Below are 14,456 nucleotides of genomic sequence, written 5' to 3'. Positions count from 1 at the left end.
CTTTTTTTTTTTCTGCAAACCTTGGGATTTTAGTTCTCTGGTTAGGGATCAGACTCAGACCCCCTGCTGTGGAAGTATGGATTCTTAACCACCGGATCACCAGGAAAGTCCCCAGAGTAATTTTTATACAGGTTCTTCATAGCCTCAGCCTCAGTGATCGCTGAGCTTTGTGTCTTTGGCTCAGGGTACTTCTCATCAGCAGGTTTGTATGTCCTGTTTGCATCCTGGATCTTTGCCTGGACTTCTCAGATCTTGCCGTGGGCCATCTCATATCTTGCTATCACAGTGGCTTTGTGGAGACTCCCGGCGACCTGCAGGGCTGTAAGAAGCAGTGTTGCCCTTGTCCAGTGCAATAGGGGGTGGAGTAGCCTCTCTCCTCATCCTCATGGATGCCTTCCCAAGTGCCACTGTGAGATAGAGCTAGGTGAGCTGGGTAGGCCATCCCCTGGGCAGGACCTTGGCAGGTGCCTTGCCCTGTGGTGCAAGTCCAGCCAGCTTGTACCTGGACCTCACAGTTTACGAGGCAACTTCCACAGAGAATCCGTTTCTCCTTTCTTCTTGGGGTGTTGGGTGTATCATTACCCTCTTTGGTCAGATAGGCTCAGAAAGGTTGGGTAGCTTGTCAGATCACACAGCAGGTAATTGATAGAGCCTGGACTCCCCCTTCTTCCAGAGTCCTGTGGGCCTCTCCACGAGTCTGGGAGCATAGCAGCAGTAGCCCGGCCACACTGAGACCCATGGGGCAGCTCCCATGTAGACCTGGTGGGTGGACATTGAGGGGCTTCCAGAGTCCATCCTGTGGGTTCTGTGACTGCTGACTATGCACATGGGGCTGGAAGTGGCCACAGGCAGGCAGGTCATGGGTTTATGAACTTTCTTCACTGAGGAGCAAAATAGCCCAGTAAAGAATGAAAACATTTCTCTGTGCCTTGGTTTTTTCATACGTAAACCAGTGTCAGAGACAGTATACACCTCCAGGCCTGTTCTGATAATTAAATGCTTCCTTGTAAGAGGTGAACCAAGTGCCCAGCACAGAGGAAGTACATGGGGTGCACTGGCTAGCTGTCAGGATTCTGGCCCGAGGTCTCCTGGGAGACCTGTTATCAGACCCTCCCCTGTTCTTTTGTCCTGCTGGGTTTCCATTTCTTTTCTGGGTGGAGTTGAGCGAGAAGACAAGGACCTCTAAGTAGTCAGTGGTGTGAAAATCTCTCAGGCCAGAAGCTTAGGAACTTCTAGAGGACGTAATAAGAATTTATCTTAAAAAATGGGAAGACGATGAGTCCTTGGGAGAGTCTCCTTTGGCTTTGAGTCATTTCTCAACCTGCAGAACATGAATGCTCTGGTTTATGTACCGCGGCCCCTCTCCTGCTCGGGCCTGCTGATATATTTTAGGTCTTGCTCCCCTCTACCCTCACTTCCTGTTCAGGACTGAGGTCCCTAGAAACACAGCCTCTTTTCTTGGCAGGAAGGCTCAGAGGGTACACAGGCCAGTGTTAACCTGGGCTTGTCAGCTCAGAATCTCTGGGGACCCTGGGCAAGTAGGGGCTAAAGATGGGCAGCTGCCACCCTCTCTGTCGCCACGTCTCTGTCAGTGTTGGCACGAAAGACTAGTTTCTGCTGGTTTTATGACTGCTGGCAAATCATTTAACTGCTGAGGCTTACTTTCCACATCTGTAAAATGGGGATAAGAAAGCCTGCTCCCTTAGTTGGTCTAAGCCCCAGATGTTAACCCCTAACTAAGCACTCCTTTAGTTAGTACCAGAGTTGGTCTAAGGATCAGATGAGGGAATGGGTGGAAAAGAGCCCGGCATACAGAGTAGGTGTCCAGAAATATGTGTTGGATCAAGAGAGTGTGATCAGGCCTGGAGAGGCCTCAGGATCTATCATTTGGGTGCTGGTTTTTCCTAGCAGATTTTCCCCGAGAGGATAGAAATGCTGTGGACAAATACCCAAATATCAGACTTCACTTCTGGCCAGGGTGTAAACCTACCAGGCCCTGGCTCGTGCTGGCCCTCCACCATAGGGAAGATGTGGTAACCAGCCCCTCTCCCAGCCATTGTGACAGGCCTTCTGGGGCTCCACAGAGGCGTGGGAATCCACCACGTGGCCTGATGACTGTTCCTTTCCCTCCGCAGGTATAGCCTTCACAGACCTCCCGGTAAGTACTGCTGTGGGGTCTTCTGCTCTGGCCCCTGGGGGCTGACAGGCATAGTGCAGACACAGTGGGGTCCTGCCCTCTCCCCAACCAGCGGTATGTGCTGTGCCATCAGCTTGAAAGTATCAGTAACGGGCCCTGCCAGCCTTCTCTCTCCAGCAGCAAGGCCTGGTCTTCCTCCATGACTCTTAGCAGGTGACCATGATTTGTGGCCTTTCCAGAGGCAGCTGGCAGGTGGGGGACGGTGTAGGCAGAGATGAGGTAGCTCCATGGCTCGGCTGGTCTGCACCAGTTCTGTGTGGCTTATACCCAGTGGACTTGTAGGCAGAGTATAGAAAATTGTTCCTGAAGTGTTAGGGAGCTGGATCTGTGTACATCCCCATCTGAGATCCCTGAGGAAAGCCAGCACCCTTGGGGACTGAGCCTGCTACCATGCAGGGTACCCCTGAGCCAGAGAAATGAGCTTTATGGGGAAAAGGGTCAGGTTTTCCTGCTGACTTAGTTCAGGGCTCATCCCACCTCCTGCACCCCAGTCCTTGGTTGTGAGTCATCCCGGGCCTCGTCACATGCAGGGCCTCCACCCAGAATGGTGGGAGTCTGGCTTGGCTGTGTGCCCTGGCTGGTTCTGGAAGGAGGAAGGGTTTGCTGGCCCTGGGGGCTACTTAGGAATCCTGGGCACCCCTGTGACACTCTAGGAATAGGAAATACCCTCATGATCTGAGGGCCCTCCTCAAGCTCAGACTACAGGACCTTTGTGTATCAGAATCCTTCCCTCCTGCCTGGAGTCCCCAAAGGGTGGGCTGTGATCCTAGGTGAAACGCACAGACACAGGAGGAGAATTCTGACCCTGAGTGGGGAAGAGTCTAGTGATGGAGATGTGACACGAAACACCCAGACGTGGGTGTGACGGCACTCTCTGTCAAGAGCTGGAAAGACAGCCCAGAGTGCGATAATAGCACGTGATAGGAATGATACGGGGCCTGATGATGGAAGGTGGAAGAGAAGACTGGGAGCCTGGGGACAGTGGGGACCATGCTGGCGAGACAGCGGGCTGTAGCATGGGAGCCATAAGAGGCGTGAGGGAGTGACCTGGTAGAACCTGGCCCAGGGAAGCGGGGAGCCCGACACCCAGAGGACATGCCCTGACGTCCTCTGGCCGGAAGATCCTCCTCTAAGTGAGCGTCAGACAGGAAGGGCCTTTCTTTACCCTTTTCTATTGTCAGGGGGTCCAAACCGCTTAACACCCTTGGCCCTATTCTCCCCTCCCTCCCTTCCTTTCCTGTCTCCTCGAATCCTTTCCTGCCCCCTCAAAACCCCCTTTTTTTTTGTGGTAAAGGGATCCTTGGTCCTGATCGCTCTGAGAGGAGCCATCACCCACCCCTGCAGCAGATTTTCACAGGCACGCCTGCAGGGTGGTGGGGCCCGGCCTGCCTCTGTGGGCCCTGGCCAAGTCCCAGATGGGGGCCTTGGGCTTTGGGGATACTACAGCCTCTAATGCAGGGAAGGAGACTCTGCATTGAGCCTGGCTTTTCTTTTGCTTTCTCCCCTCTAACTCTGGGGAGCACTTTCTCTGCTCAGGAGGTGGGTAGCACTTGGCTTAGCCCTGTCTCCCCCCCCCGGCCACATTGCAGTTCTCTCAGAGCCAAAGCAGTGGCCTGCAGGAGCTAGCGCCTCCCTGCTCTGTGCGGGGGTGAGATGAGACGAGGCCCTGCTGCCCCCTCTTGCCCTCAGGGCCCAACTGACATTTCATTCTCCTCCTCAGGCCAACCTCTACCCCACCGTAGGCCTGCAGACACCTGGGGAGATTGTGGACGCCAACTTTGGGCAGCAGCCCTTCCTGTTTGACATTGAGGACTACATGCGGGAGTGGCGTGCCAAGGTCCAGGGCACTGTCCACTGCTTCCCCATCAGTGCCCGGCTTGGCGAGTGGCAGGCGGTGCTGCAGAAGTGAGTCCCCCGGCCCCGCCCTTTCCCTGCCTGCCCCCTCCCAAGGGCCTCACTCTCCCGTAGACCCCTGAACTGTTGCAAGCTGCTCTTGTGAACGCTAGTGAGTAGTGTTCCTTCTGGAAAGCGCTCCCAGGATGACTCTGCCCGCTGCTTTCCTGCCCCTTTCTTAGTTCACTTCTCCAGAGCTGCTCCTGGTTGAACCTGTGTCCCTCCACGGGATCAGAAGGCCCTGGATGTAATATCACTGGCAGGGCTGTTTCCCTTCCCCAGCTCATCTTGCAGGGGATGTACTAGGATGCCCTGTGGCCTCTTCCTCTGTGGACTTTTTTTCCAACATAGGGAGTATCTGTCATGCCATGACTCTGGCCTCAGGTCACTGCTCAGGGTCGGATCCACCTAAACCCCTTGCATCTGCAACAGTGGTGGTGGGAAGAGAGACCTCCCTAGGGCCCACCTAGCTGACTCTTGGCTGATTAATCCCCAGACTCTCCTGGGGGCCAGTCTTGCTGAGATGGCCAAGGGAGGTCAGACACAGGTCTCTCTTCCACTTGCCAGCTGCAGGCCTGAGTGGGGCAATGAGCTGTACCCACTCTGCCAGGCAGTGGGTTAGTTTGTTGTCTTGGCTCTCAAGGATGAACAGAGGAAGGCTGGTGTCCTCCTAGCCCAGGTCATTGGCCTGTAGATGCCAGGGTCCTAGAGTCCAGGGGGTGGGGGTGGGGCATACACTGGGTTCTTCGTGCAGCCTTTCCTGAGGGATAGATATTGTGTGAGGACTAAGGCGGGGGTAGGTGGCCAGAGCCTTCTCAGGAATAGCAGCACGACTCCATCTTGTCCCCAGCCCCAGAACTTAGAAGCAGCCCCTCCTTGGAGGGCCAGATGGTGCCAGTCCCCACAGTAGGCTTGCTGGGACAGGCAAGGGGAGGGGTGAGCTGCCCCAGCTGTGTGGGGGAGGGGCTGATGCTCTCAGCTGACAGGGCTTGGCCTCAGCAGATGGGTGTGTTTGTTTATGTGTATGTATCTGTGTGCCTTGTGTGTGTTCATAGGTAGTATTTGCTAAGTATTTCATATAACCCATATCCTGTGACTTCATATGACTTCACTTTAGGGGCATTGTTAATGGCTATATTATCTCACAGACACATTTTCCACAAGCCCCTTGGGTGGCTTCCCTTGGCGGTAGCTTCAGGTTATTTCCTCTCTCTCACTTGTGTAGGTCACCCTTTTATACAGTAGGAGTTTTCCATATTTAAGATTATTTTCTGGGTATCCTTTCAAGAAGTAGAATTACTGAATCAAGGGGACTGTACATTTCACTGGCCTCTGATATGTGTATGGCCTCATCTGAACCTTGTTTTGTCAATAATTTTTGCCCTTGTGTTTTTAATAGTATAATTATTATAATTCTTAATTGTAAGGAAATGTTATGAATACATAATTTCATAATAAGAGGTCATAGATGTTGACTTCTTGCTTTGTGCTAGGCACTCTATATGGATCGTCTCATTTACCCCTTAAAACACAAGGGAACACCCAACTGAACTTCTGAGCCTTCCACAGGACAGCCCTATAGACATTCGGGTTGGGCAGTTACAATAATGACATTGACATATGCACACAGCAAGGTGTTCACTTTCGTGCACATCAGACACGAGGGCTCCACGTGTGCCACTGCTTATGTGTGCCAGTTTCGGGCAGGATTAAATGATTTCTGGGCATCAGGTTTCTCAGGGCCATCTCCCAAAGACTGTTCATGTGGCCATGTTACTGCCTGAAACTGTGGCTTCTGGACCCTAGATTTGTGGTGTATTGTGGAGTAACCTGGGTCATGGCTTAGCTCCCCATCACCCTCTAGAGCTAGCACTCCTGAGGGCCGGGCTCACCTGAGCTGGAATGCTTCTGCCAGGCACGTGGGGCGCCTGCACAGGAGCTCCTGTGTCTGGAGAAGGTACGCACGTGGCATGCCTCATCCCCATCTGGGCTGCTGCCAGATTGCTTGGTTGGCCGCCCTTCCAGGAAGCCCTCAGAGAGGCTCGCAGCAGCAGTCTCTGGGTTTGCCGCAGGTCACAGGAGGTGGCTGCTCATGTGCGGAGACGGTCTGTGCTTCCTTATATACTCGTGTTACCACACTTGCCCGCTTGTGGGCAGCATAACCCAGAGCACTGCAGCCACTCCTCAAGCGGCGAGGACCGCCCTGGTGACCCGCCCCTCCCCCGCCTGACTGCATGAGCCCTGGGGCAAGTTTTCATTTTGTTTCAGCCCCTTTATTCTCATTCTGTGGAGGTCTTTAAGATGTGTTTAACGGGAGATAGTCTGTCCCGCCAGGGGGTCAATGAGAAATGTAGTTCTTAAGTGTCAACCTTGAGCATTTCCTTTTTTCTAGCATGGTCTCGTCTTACCTGGTGCATCATGGGTATTGTGCCACGGCCACGGCTTTTGCCCGAATGACTGAAACCCCGATTCAGGAAGAACAAGCATCCATAAAGAACAGACAAAGTAAGGTTGACTCTCCTCTGCCCCTACCTTCCCTCCCTCACCTGTCCTTGCTCTTTGGCTTGTGGCAGCCTTGGGTAACCTGTCAGGAGTCTGTTCAGCTCAGATCCTCACCAGAAGACCAGCCCACCACCCAGCCCTGGGCCCTGCTTCTGTCCCTCTTTCAAGGCAACACTGCCCCCAAGGACTGTCCCAGCATGGGGATGTCTCCGTGCAGGCATCCTAATGCACACGTTGATGGCCGGCTGCAAGCTGGGCCCTGTGAGCCTGGCTACCCCTGCCACCATGCTTGTTTCCTTCCCCCGGCATGCTGGATTCCACTTAGCCCCCCATTCATAGTCTTCTGGAAAGAGTGTGTTTGCATCTTATCAGTCCAGTGCCCTGCCTTGTCTACCATTTACTCAACCTCAATCATTCTGCCTGTCCCTGGCCAGAGAGGGGTTGAAGTTTTCAGATGGAGAAGGCTGATGCTCCATGGCCACTGTGGTAGAACTCTCTCTGCTTCCCACCTCTGCTCCTGCCCTTTGCCTTTGAAGGAGCCCAAGGAAGCTTTCCTGGTGTTCGTACTGGCCTGCCTGCTGTGTGTGGGGGGCTCTTTTGTGGAAGGAGGGTGTGGGGAAAGAGGAAACAGCCCAGAAAGGAGATGGGGCGAGGAGCGGAGAGTGAGGGAGGGTAGGTGTGTGTAGACACGTGTCTGTGTGTGCCTGCCTGGGTCTCTCTGAGCCTGTTGTCTCTGTGCGCATGGATGTGTCTGTGTCTCCTAGAGAATCTATGCCCAGCCTGGCAGACAGGAAGGGATCCCAGACTTGGGGTCTGTGGGTGAGAGAGGCCCAGACCCAGAAGGCCCTCCCAGCAAGACGCACCAGGCCCCAGGGCAGGAGCACGATGCCAAGGGCTCGAGAGGTGTCAATGCTGAAGCTGCCAGCGCGCGGAGGGTGGTCTCCTCTCTCAGCAGGGGCCGCTGCAGCCCCTGAACACCACTGAGCCGCGGGCCCTGGCCCAGAGACCATGAACTCCCATTGTCATCCCTATGAGGCCTGAGGAGAGGAGTCTGGCTTTAAGAGGAGCCTGTCAGGCCACAAAGCGCCCAGGCACTCACTCCCAGATTACAGTCTCATAGCCAAGACCTCTGCCCCTGCCAGGCCCCTGGCAACCTGTGCTCCATAGGAGCAGGCCTTCGAACTCGCCCTGCTGCTTTTCTGGGCTGGGGGCACCCACTCCTCCCTTTCCCCATGATTCTCTGAGGACTCCCTGACACTCGACAGAAACCAGGATGTGTTGTGGGCCTGGTGGCCAGGTTCTTTCTTCAGTCCCTTCTGTGAGCATCTCGGGGGGCTTGCCGGCCTGAGCCTGCCTGCTGGACTGGCGGCTGGCCTGTGCCCGGGCCTGGCAGTGTGGAGACGTGGGGGGGGTCTGTGGCTGCTCTCTCACTGCCTCGCTCTTTCTCTCCTCAGAGATTCAGAAGCTGGTGCTGGAGGGCCGAGTTGGGGAGGCCATTGAGACCACACAGCGCTTCTACCCAGGGCTGCTGGAGCATAATCCCAACCTGCTCTTCATGCTCAAGTAAGTTTGGGGCGCTGCCAGCTCCCCCCTTCACCCTGCTGGTGGTGGGAATATGCAACCTGGACCAAGCCCAGAGCATGGCTGCTCTGCTCCTTCCGCAGGTGCCGCCAGTTTGTGGAGATGGTGAACGGGACTGACAGTGAGGTCCGCAGCTTGAGCTCTCGAAGCCCCAAGTCCCAGGACAGCTACCCTGGCTCCCCCAGCCTCAGCCCCCGACACGGCCCCACTAGTTCCCACACGCATAATACAGGTCAGCCGCTCTCCGGAGGGCTCTGGGAAGAACTGGTGTGGAGAAGCAGGGCCATCCAGACACCCTTCTCCAGGATGGGCTCAGGGCTTGCTGCCAGATGTGGAGGGGATGGGAAATGGGACCATTGCAGTTACTCCCGGGCCCCCACTGGGCAGCAGGCTGGCCCTCCTCTTCTGACGGTCCCCCGACTTTTAGGAGCAGACAGTCCCAGCTGCAGCAACGGCGTCGCCTCCGCCAAGAGCAAACCGAACCACAGTAAATACCCTGCACCCAGCTCCTCCTCGTCCTCATCATCCTCATCATCCTCCTCATCTCCCTCCTCAGTGAATTACTCTGAGTCCAACTCTACAGATTCCACCAAGTCCCAGCCCCACAGCAGTACCAGTAACCAGGAGACCAGGTACTTGTTCTGCTCAGCTTCTTCCTCTCGCTCTGTGTCCACTACAGCCTGTCCTGTGAGCAGCCCCCTGCCCTGTATCCCCAACTTCCTCACCAGCTCTGTGCCTGGAATAGTAGTTATGGACCTGCCAGGCCAGACTTTGGCTCCAGCTTCCCATCTAGCTCGTGATTCAGCTGCTGCTTCCCTTGGCCCCATCTTTCTCCAGAGCCGCTGCACTGAGAATGTGGTTGCCTCCAAGGATACCAGGCCTCTCAGAATGCCCCAGGGACTATACCAAAGGAGTTTTTTCTGGGCTCAGTTCTCAGCCAGACAGTTTGGGCCGGTAGAGGTTGTAGACTGCAGACTGTAGGTGGCTCTCAGCGCCCCAGAATGCTTCAAGGCTGACCCGGGTTTGGCTCCCAGACATGCCTGTCCTGACTGGTCACTGGGGGTCTAGAGGTGCATAGAAGGAGTGTGCCAACTCAGAGGAGGGCTGGGGGGGGCGAGAGTCACAGAGACAGCGTCGGGACTGGAGTGGGAATGAGGTGACAAGCCTTTGGGGATGGCTGGCGTCACAGTAGGGTCCAAGTGTTGGAGCCTGGGAACCTGGGAGCTATCCTTTCATGCCCTTTGGGGACCTCAGTTTATCCACAGCAGCCTGTGGCTGAAGCCTCAATGGAGGCCCACCCAGGTTGCTCCAACCACATTCCCTTAGCCAGCTCCCATCTCCACCCTTCTCCACAGCGACAGTGAGATGGAGATGGAGGCGGAGCATTACCCCAACGGTGTGCTGGAGAGCATGTCCACACGCATCGTCAATGGTGCCTACAAGCATGAGGACCTGCAGACGGATGAGTCCAGCATGGGTAAGGCTGTGCCCTCACCCGCCCACTGTTCCGCAGATGGCTGTGCTCAGTCCCGGTGCCCTCTCCCCTCGGTGGGGGTAGTGGTGGGGCTGGGCAGGCTGATCCACTGCCTCTGTAGCCATCACAAATGGGTGTTTGCGATGGGAAGACCTCGGCCTGCTGCCGAGGCTGGGTTCCTTCATTAGTGGCTGGAGGGGGTTGGTGAGAGCAGGTACCCTTATGAACCCCTTACATCTTGCACAGGGTGGGAGAGGAAAGCTTCCAAGTCCTGTCTGACCCCTAGACCCTATGCTGGGTAGACTAAGAACAGCTCAGCTTGGGGTGGCCCCGCTGCGCCTCTTAGCCCTCGCTTGCCTCCACCAGAAGGGCACTCACCCCCATCCCCAGCCTAGGTCCTTCTTGCCATGTTCTTTTCGGGGTCCCCACCCTAGTCCTCTCTTGTTTCTTTGTGCCCTCCTGATGTGCCCCCTGCTGGGCTCTGGGTGCAGATGATGGGCATCCGCGGCGGCAGCTCTGCGGGGGCAATCAGGCGGCCACGGAAAGAATTATCCTGTTCGGCCGCGAGTTGCAGGCACTGAGTGAGCAGCTGGGCCGGGAGTATGGCAAGAATTTGGCCCACACGGAGATGCTGCAGGTATGGAGCAAGCCAGGCTTTTGTACAGAGTGGGCCCCTGTTTGGTAGTAGGGGCGTGTGGTGACTCTGGGAGGGCACTGGGGGCAGCAGCAGTAGGAGAGAGTGAGCTCTAGACGAGACCGTGGTGGGAAGTGGGACATCAGGGTATTTTGTGCCCTCCCTGACACCATGCAGGGCCCCGTATCCCCCTGGAGCCATGGGGCGTGTTGGTGCGTACCACAGTCCTCTCAGAAGTGCCCTGTTCCTTAGGATGCCTTTAGCCTGCTTGCCTACTCAGACCCCTGGAGCTGCCCAGTTGGCCAGCAGCTTGACCCCATCCAGAGGGAGCCTGTGTGTGCCGCCCTCAACAGCGCCATTTTAGGTAAGTGGCTCTAATGAAAATAAGCTGTCCCAGGAGTGCCTGGGGTGGCCCGTCACCCCTCCCTTGTTTGTCCAGATCAGGGCAGGGAAGTCTGCCTAGAGGCTCTCTGGTGGCCCGCAGGACTCTTGGGCCCCCGTGACAGAACCCTGACCTCCCTCTGCCCAGCTGAGTCGGCCAGCTAGATCTCAGTGGGCCCTAGACTATGACGTGGGCCCAGGCCGGCTCATTGCTCCAAAGAAAGCTAAGGTCCACAGGGCCATAGCCTGGTGGTTTGGACACACATGGAGGCATATGAACACTCTCTTCCGAGAGATTCTGTCCACTCTCCCCAACCTTCTGCTCCCAAAGGAGCTTGGACCTGGGCTCAGCCCTGATCAGGGCAGTGACCAGGTCTTGTCTTTTCTCCACAGAGTCTCAGAACCTGCCAAAACAGCCCCCGCTGATGCTCGCCCTGGGCCAGGCATCTGAATGTCTGCGGCTCATGGCCCGAGCGGGCCTGGGGTCTTGCTCTTTTGCCAGAGTCGACGACTACTTGCACTAGCTGACCACACTGGCTGGCCCCGCCTGGCCCTCCCTCGGCCCCAGGGCTGGAGCAGCCCTGCTCTCCATCGGCACCTGGTGCAGGGACCCAGAAGCCACGGGCAGAGCCCACTCCTCCTGCCTGGCCTCTTCCGTTCCTTTCCTCCCTTCCTTCCTTTCTTTTGCTCCCACCTTCAGTCTCTCTCTCTCTCCCTCCTTCACGTGCAGCGGCCTATGACACAGAATTGGCTGGTTACTCTTCATGTAGCGCCTTCTATTTTGAAAGAGGGGGGTTGTTTTGAGGAGAGGTTGGGGTTTTTTAATCTTTTTCTTTTTTCCCCTCCTCCTGACTGAGCCACCAGTATTTATCTCTGGAGAGTTTGTGCTGAGCTGGTTTCTGCTAATTTAGTGATGAAGCCTATCCACGTTGGTGATAGCTTATTATTTTCATAAGTAAAAAAAATGAGATTATATATATAAATATATATATTAAAAAAAGACACAGTATTTATCGTAGTGTTAGTGGTCCAGCACCTCTTGGGTGAGGCTGTCCAGACGCCATGTTTTTATTTGAGTACAACTCATCAAAAAAGAATCATCTCTGTCACCTCAGCCAAGGGATTTCTTTATTTCAGGCTTCCCCTTTGTTGAACCACAGGCCCAGCTGCAGCCTAGGGAGGCCCAGTAGGCTTTGGGAGCCTCATAGTGGGCAGGATAGGCTAAGCTGGTTTGCAGCATCCGAGAGATGTGGGTGCCTAGGCCTCTGAGAGTTGAACTGAGCAGAGAACTGCAGGGCCAAGGGGCCACAGAAGAGATGACTTGGCCCAGGGCTAACAGCAAAGCGAGGGAGAGGGTCCTCGGCCAGCACGCTGTCCCCCATCCTACCCTGTCTCTCACTGCCTGCCTTGACTGACTGTCTCTCTTCCCTTTTCAACATCCCACCTTTACTTGTTGTTAAGATGGCCAAATACTTCATTTCCTCTAAACTGATTGCCTGGGAACTACCTGCCTTCAACCTGAGAGCTACTGTGTGTCAAGCTGCGGGGAGGGAGTCTCCTACCAGGACAGAGGCCCCTGGGCACAGGGGCTGCCTTCTTCCTGCCTGGGTCTTCACCGTCTCTGCACAGCTGAGATGGAATCGACACTTCTGTTGAGAAGCCAGGACCTTGTGGAGGCAGATTTATGGACTGCCAGTCGCCAGAGTGGATGGAACCTTTGACCCCCCAGGCCAAGCCTCACTGTAGCTGTGCCAGGCAGCTCCCTGCAGTTTGGCCCCAGTCATTCTTAGGAAAGACTGTTAAGAGTATTCGCTGGCCAGAGGAAGGGACCTCATGGGCTTCACAGATGTCCCACTGTCCATGTCCGATGGATCCTCACAGCTAGTGGGTCAGAAACCGTCTTAGTACTGCCATCAGGGAATCAGGAGAGGAAGGGCTAAGATGGCGGCCAGGACTTGAGCAGGCTATCTGTGGAGAGGACTGACCGCCCCATGGGAAGGAAAGGGAGGTGCCCTCCCAGAGGAGCAGGAGGAGGGGCCAGGATTTCCCTATTTGCTTCACAATGGGAGGGAATGTACGGACAGCCCCTGCTAAGGGGCAAGTTCAGAAGTCAAACTTCCAGTCCTTGCCTGGATCTGAGGTGCCCACTGAGACTTGCTGGACCTACAGCTGGACAAGAGAAATAATTGAGCTGGACTAAGTGCTGGTGGGGGTCAGGGCCCTTGGCCCTGTGCTCCCCCAGAAGTCTGTCCTGGGACACAATCCTGAAGGTTGCTGCTTTTTCTTGGTCCCCACTGGGGCCCCGGCTGGCAGCCCAGAGACCACGAACCATCAGGAAGGTGGTGTCCTGTCTGTGAAGGAAATTCATCCTCTGCAGACCTGGGAATGCCCAGCTCTCAAACCAAGGGGTTGGAAAAATCAGGCTGTTAAAATGGTCGGAAGCACTCAGGACTGCGAATTACAAACCAGAGGCTTTTACAATTGGAATGAAGTTCAGAGACCATCTACTCCACCAATCCTCTCCTGTTATAGCTAAGGAAACAGGCCCAGGAGATTAAGTGACTCAACATATGCGGGCAGAACTGGGACTAAGCTCATCCCTGTGGCTTGGACACTGTTTAGGCCTAAAGCTGAATGGCAGGCGAGGGATTAGGCTGGTGAGGCCTCCAGCAATGTCTGAGCAGCTGGTACCTTCAGGGGTGTGTCAGGGGTGGGGATGGGCTTGGGTTGTGGAGCGGCTGAGAGGGCCCCGGAGGGCTCAGGACAGCTGTGTGCTGCTCGGGGTTGGGTGTCCGCCTGGCTCAATGCTCAGTGCCCACGGCCACCTCCCCATTTTCTGTGCCTTATCTCACTGTTTCAGCTGAGTCCAAGTTGTTTACTCTGTTCCTCTCCAGAGGGGCACTGTGTCCCAGTTGGACAGATCACCTTCGGGACATTAGCCTTTGCCCCACAAGCTGTGGAGAGGACCAAAATCAAGCTGCTTGAGCCCACTGTCTTGCTGATAGTCCAGGCCTGCCTGCCAACCAGCGGAGCCCCTGCTGCACACCCAGTCCTACCAGCCTACTTCCAGGAGCCGAGAGTGGGGAAGGCACCTGGGAGGAGTCCTGGTGAAGAGCTGGACTTCAGCCAAGGAGGCAGGAGGAAGACCTGGCTCTGTTGGGTCGTTCAACCCTGGGGGAGCAGCCTTTCCCTCTTACCTTTTTCTCTTGTTCCACCAAATGGTCGCTCTTTTTCAGAGCAGAAACTGACGGATACGCAACGATAGCCAGAACCCCTGTTCCTCACCCACCTAGGTCTGTGGCTGGACGTGGGCTGGCAGAACAGGGACATCAAGAGATGGAGAAGGGGGACTTCCCAGCCTCCCAGCATCTTCCTAGCCCGTAAGCAAGCACAAAGATGAGGCAGAGATCTGTCAGAGCTGAAAGTTCCTTTGGTTGCTCACAACTCAGGTATGCACACCGTGTGGCAGCTGGACAGCAGAGCCCTACTTGACCACAAGTCCCGTGCACCCAGACCTGTGGCCAGATCGTGCTCTGGCTGCCTCAGGCGCTGCCTTTTTGCATAGGGTTCTCCTCCGTTAGAAACTACAGCCGACTCAGACGTCCTCCACATTGTGCACACTGGTTCTGCCTTTGTCCTCGCAAGTTGATACTTGGCATTAGCATGAAACTTGTGGGTGTGGGAGGGTTTAGAGAGAATTCTAACACAAAACATCCTATTAAATTGTACTTGAGAGATGAAAAAACTCCTGTTGTATTTTGACAGAATTATTTTTATTAAAATACACATCCATG

The 14,456-nt window shown here is 55.4% G+C and overlaps 1 protein-coding gene across 1 annotated transcript in view; it reads left to right on the top strand.

The window, feature by feature from the left end:
• Positions 1-14,456, top strand: part of RANBP10 (RAN binding protein 10) — a 57,757-nt gene extending 43,301 nt beyond the window's left edge. Inside the window, exons 5-14 of the mRNA XM_052656977.1 lie at positions 2,136-2,158; positions 3,918-4,102; positions 6,483-6,595; positions 8,047-8,155; positions 8,257-8,405; positions 8,601-8,805; positions 9,529-9,650; positions 10,139-10,284; positions 10,534-10,645; positions 11,056-14,456. Of these exons, the coding sequence (XP_052512937.1) occupies positions 2,136-2,158; positions 3,918-4,102; positions 6,483-6,595; positions 8,047-8,155; positions 8,257-8,405; positions 8,601-8,805; positions 9,529-9,650; positions 10,139-10,284; positions 10,534-10,645; positions 11,056-11,186 (1,295 nt within the window). The 3' untranslated portion in view covers positions 11,187-14,456. The remainder of the gene's footprint in view (positions 1-2,135; positions 2,159-3,917; positions 4,103-6,482; positions 6,596-8,046; positions 8,156-8,256; positions 8,406-8,600; positions 8,806-9,528; positions 9,651-10,138; positions 10,285-10,533; positions 10,646-11,055) is intronic.

Source organism: Budorcas taxicolor, chromosome 18 (genome assembly GCF_023091745.1).
Source record: "Budorcas taxicolor isolate Tak-1 chromosome 18, Takin1.1, whole genome shotgun sequence".
NCBI classification, from domain to species: domain Eukaryota; kingdom Metazoa; phylum Chordata; class Mammalia; order Artiodactyla; family Bovidae; genus Budorcas; species Budorcas taxicolor.
The sequence above is the reverse complement of the archived record's forward strand: the minus strand, read 5'-3'. Positions and strand labels throughout refer to the sequence as shown.